Source organism: Electrona antarctica (genome assembly GCF_951216825.1).
Source record: "Electrona antarctica genome assembly, chromosome: 12".
In the NCBI taxonomy this organism is placed as follows: domain Eukaryota; kingdom Metazoa; phylum Chordata; class Actinopteri; order Myctophiformes; family Myctophidae; genus Electrona; species Electrona antarctica.
In genome coordinates, this window is record NC_136793.1 from 46448418 (window position 1) to 46453057 (window position 4640).

At 42.8% G+C, this 4640-nt stretch overlaps 1 protein-coding gene across 3 annotated transcripts in view; it reads left to right on the forward strand.

Annotated features, from left to right (window-relative positions):
• slf1 (SMC5-SMC6 complex localization factor 1) overlaps positions 1-1814 on the forward strand; it is a 57608-nt gene extending 55794 nt beyond the window's left edge. For all 3 annotated transcript variants that reach the window (XM_079517170.1, XM_079517172.1, XM_079517171.1), the window contains one exon: positions 1013-1814. In XM_079517170.1, the coding sequence (XP_079373296.1) occupies positions 1013-1548 (536 nt within the window). In that variant the 3' untranslated portion in view covers positions 1549-1814. The remainder of the gene's footprint in view (positions 1-1012) is intronic.
• Positions 1815-4640: the final 2826 nt, after the last annotated feature.

Genomic DNA, 4640 nt, shown 5'->3' on the forward strand with positions numbered 1-4640 from the left:
TGTCTCGAGCTCCTATACTAACACAACCGGCCTGTGTTCGGGGGAGGGAAGCCGACGGGCGGGAAGGCCAATATCTGTCATTGCACGTTACTCCTATGGGCTGGGGCGGGAGGAGTGGGACAGAGGTGCTGTCCTCCCGGTGGGGGCTCCTCACTGGCAGGTGAGCCAGTAGGCTACAAAAGCAGTGAGTAGGAAGGAAAAAGAGTTGGTTCACACAGGATTTTGTCCAAGGTGCTGGACGTCAAGGCAAACATCAAAGAGAAAGAAGGAACAAACGCACACTTGTTTTTAGAGCTCCATAGTAGACTTACTTTTATTTAATTGGCAAAAAATGTGTTTTGACCCTTTAGGTCTTCATCAGGCAAATGATGGAAAACGGGTTAAAAATATTCACCACTTTTTTTTCCACGTCAATTTCTATTCCATTTGAAAAACAAAGTAATTGATTAACAAATAAAAAATGGAAAACAATGGTATAGTTGGATAGATGTAGCACTGAATCTGTCGAAGCATAGATCTTTATTATCCCATTCTATTCTGGTCGGGAACCCCTTTTGGTGTTTCAAGCGTTATGTTATGCTTTAGCTGTTGAAAAATAGCAGATCTACAAGCTCATGAGCTTGGAGGTCTGCTATTTTTGAAAAATCGTGAAAATGTGTCGCAAATCTTTGAATATATATATATATATATATATATATATATATATATATATATATATATATATATATTCTTTCAGAGTGAACGTTTTTAACTCAAATCTTTGCTTCTGGGGGGGTCCCTGGAACAACATATTTTCAGATGGGGGGGGGGGGGGTCTGCGGCCAAATACAGATAATTATGGGGGTCCTTGACATGAAAATGTCAAGGACCCCCAGTTGAGAACCACTGACATAGAAACATGGGTTTTTCAGAAAACAAGACTTTTTTTTTTTTAGAATGGGCCTCAGGTCTAAATGGGTTAATGAAGAGTATTGACTTGTGTCTCTCCGTCTCCTCCTTTTTCCCCATGCAGGATCAGACCTACTCCAGCAGCCCACGGGTAGCGGCCGCTCCACGCTGGACCTGGTCGCCACGGCGGCCCAGCGGGAAGAGCTCCTCCTCGGTGCGCGTCGGGGCGACCTGGCCCTGGCGTCGCAGGCCTCCGTGATCCGCGACCTGCCCCTGCTGGAGGCGTGCTCCGGCCTGCTGGGGAACCTCTTGGTCTCCTACCTGCGGGCCACGGGCTCCATGGAGCTGCTCCTCTGCAACCTGCAGCCCGACGACGACCACGACCCTCCCGCCGCCGCCGCCGCCTTCGTCCTGGCCCGCAAGCTGGCCGGCGCCCTGGCCGCCGGCCGCCCTCTGGAGACGGTGACCGCGGCCTGGACGGAGCGGCGGGCGCTCAGGCTGGCCGAGGACATGGAGGAGCTGGTGGAGCTGGGCAGAGGGGGCTGGCGAGGGCACGTGTCCCCCGCCGTGGCGCAGTGCCAGGGGGAGAACACGCGCTTCCTCATGGACTTACTGGAGGAGATCAAACGTCGGGCGGAGGCCATTTTGGAGGAATGCTAAGTTTTACAGAGACTGATGTCTCGTTTACTTTAGTTTGTAAGCACATTGTTATGAAAAAAAAACGTTAAAGCTTAGCGTGCAGGTGAAGGAAGAAGCCAGCAGCTGGCTTAAAGTGTTCTAATTTCCTTTGTTTTTTTTACGAAGATATTATTTATTTGCATGTTGTGATTTATGTACGTTTGAACACTAGATTTTCTTTTTATATTTTTTCAGTTATTTAAGTCATTTGTATTATTTAAAATAATAAATGTCCTGCACCTTTTCAATATTTTATAAAAAAACCCCATTATGTTACTTATGTTACCCCATTAAAGTTGCCAGTTTTCTAGCTTGTGGGTCTATTTTTGTAATGCTTTTGTGTGACACTGTAGTGTGATCAAGTAGGAGTGTTCATTTACGACAGAACACACACACAATAATACGATATGGAAATGGTTTCTGGCCGATGGCAACAATATGGAAATATGTCTTTACATTACATCCTTCAAGCTCTTGCGTATTGTTACGGTCACTGTAAGATAATGCCTTGGGTTAGTTGGGTTCAAGTGGAAATAAATAGTCCGAATTAAATGGTGCCTTGACACCCCAGGAGCAGATGTGTATGCCCCATACACATCAGTGTCAAGAGGTAGAGATTGGCTGTCTTGGAATCCAAAGGTTCCAGGTTTGATTCCCGGCTCCTGGCTGTGTGTCAAAGTGTCCTTGAGCAAGATGCCGATCCCCCATTTGCTCCTGATGAGCAGGTTGAGTAGGTTTCCTCTGCCATCGGTGTAGGAATTGAAAGGAATATAAATGCAGGCCATTCCAAATGTTTGACATCAGTCTATCTTAAAAGGATCCCTTGATGCCATTATGTCCATATGGAATGCATGTGCGATACTAAAAATCACACTCGTGTGAAGTGAGGGGTGCTCTTATCATACATCATCATACGTAATCACATTCCGGCCAATCACAATTTGTGTCTTCAATTTTCTGCCCTCACATTCAGCTTTTAGTTACCGTCCACAATCTTTGTCTTAAACAAAGAATTTTACGTCAGTGTCTGAGCAAATAGGCATATTGTCTATTTTATGTCATGATGTAAAATAGACAAATAGAGAAGTGAGTGCCCCTCACTTCACATGGGTGTGATTTTTGAGAGGCTATACAGCTTTTGTCCCCACACGTCTCAAGGGTTAGATTTCCCATTGACAATGAAAGGGGAATTCAGGTCAAATGTCCGCTAAATCTTGTCACCACACGTCTCATTCCACTAAATATGACGTAAATTTAACATTTAAACGCCATTGACAATGAAGGAAAATGTTACATCATATGTAAACGAGCAAATAAGCTAACCAATCACAGGCAACAGGCATTCTGATTGGCCGGTATGAGATGATGCATGATGATGTACGATGATAAGAGCGCTACTCACTTCACACGGGTGTGATTTTTATATAATACAAACTATGTAATACAAGGATAATGAGCATCAAAACATATTTTTATCAGCACATGCATTCCATACATGCCATATAGGGCTGGACCATACACGCAGACAAATCAACTTGCAATGGGAGCTGTTGAGTTGAAGATGAACTATTTCTAAAACTAAATATTTAAGGTGCTTTCAATTTGTAATTATTTCATCAATGGCAATTATAACTATATATATTATAATTAAATATAATAATTATTATTATTAAGGCATAAGGTTCAGGGAACATTCAGCTGAAATCAGGTCTTAATCACTGCATATGGTCACAGTTCATATTATCGTCTCATTCGTCTGTCGTGCGAAAACCTGTCCAAACAGGATTCAAATGAAAGCATTAAAAAAGTGGAAGCAGGTGTACGCCTACAAGCTCAAAACGCATCACTTCGTGCCAGGTTTCGAGCTTGCCTTGTATACATCTACTTTTGTGTGATATTTGACTATGTCTATGTATTGTAATATCTATTACAATATATATTGTAAACACATTTACTGGCAGAACCTTCAAATGGATATGAACTATAGGGTACAAAACTAGAGGGCACAATATCTCAGACTAAGTCGCAGCAATTCATTGGGTGAGTACTGAATAATGATGATTGGTAGCCTACACTAGATGAAGTAGGAATGCTAAATAAGTTTAAACACCAAAGTACCAAACAATGTAATTAATTAGTAAACAATATCCTGAATTGGTAGGCCTACTATTGGTATTCAGTTCACATACTCAACTTTGTATCATCATCTAGCTGACCATTAATTGCACAACATAATTTGATCACTTTGGAAATGAACTATAACATCTGTGGGGTTGACATACTACACTGGTGAAGACAGCATGTTAGCATAACGATGAAGAATTTTCACTGCGGCGAGTTGGTAAACTGGCGAGTTCTCCGGTATGCGTTTAATTTGGTGACATAGAAGCACTAATACTACTGATCAGTGACAGTCACTGTAACCATCAGCTGTAGTGTGCAGTGTCACGTGGTCATAAAGGAAGAGGCGGCCGTCTTTAAACGTCATCGTTGGGGGGGTGGGTGCTGTTCACATTACATTCAAAAATAACCTTTAAGGTCTGACAAGTACATGAGTATCAAATAATAAAGAATATACGAATATCGACATTGTTGAATGATTTGAGCTTTTTTCTTTTCATCTACTCGGAATGGAATTATGGAACTCCCCCTCCCCCTGTTTACATGAGTACGGTTGGACTGTTCCATGAGCTAAAGAGGAAGTGTTTTGGTCGGGTTAGTATCTTCCGGGTGGTTGTCATAGATACAAGTCGCCGTGGTGTGTACAAACCACACTGCTGTCATGTAAACGAAACGCGTCGCGTTGCGGTGGAAACATATACATTATCTATGACGACTGGCGTCTATAGCGTCACGATGTATCCTATGATGTCATAGCGTTGTGTGGTTGTGAGGAAGTTTGTTGTATCTGTCTGTGGGTGAAACACGTGCACCAACCGCGGGTCCACGCAGCTGTCATTGATTGATAATCCCTTCCTTTACGTCCCTATTCCAAACGAGTTTAATTATAATATAGTAATAACAAACACGCCACAACACTATAGGGTTGTTTGTTTTTCTATAAACGTTGCCTC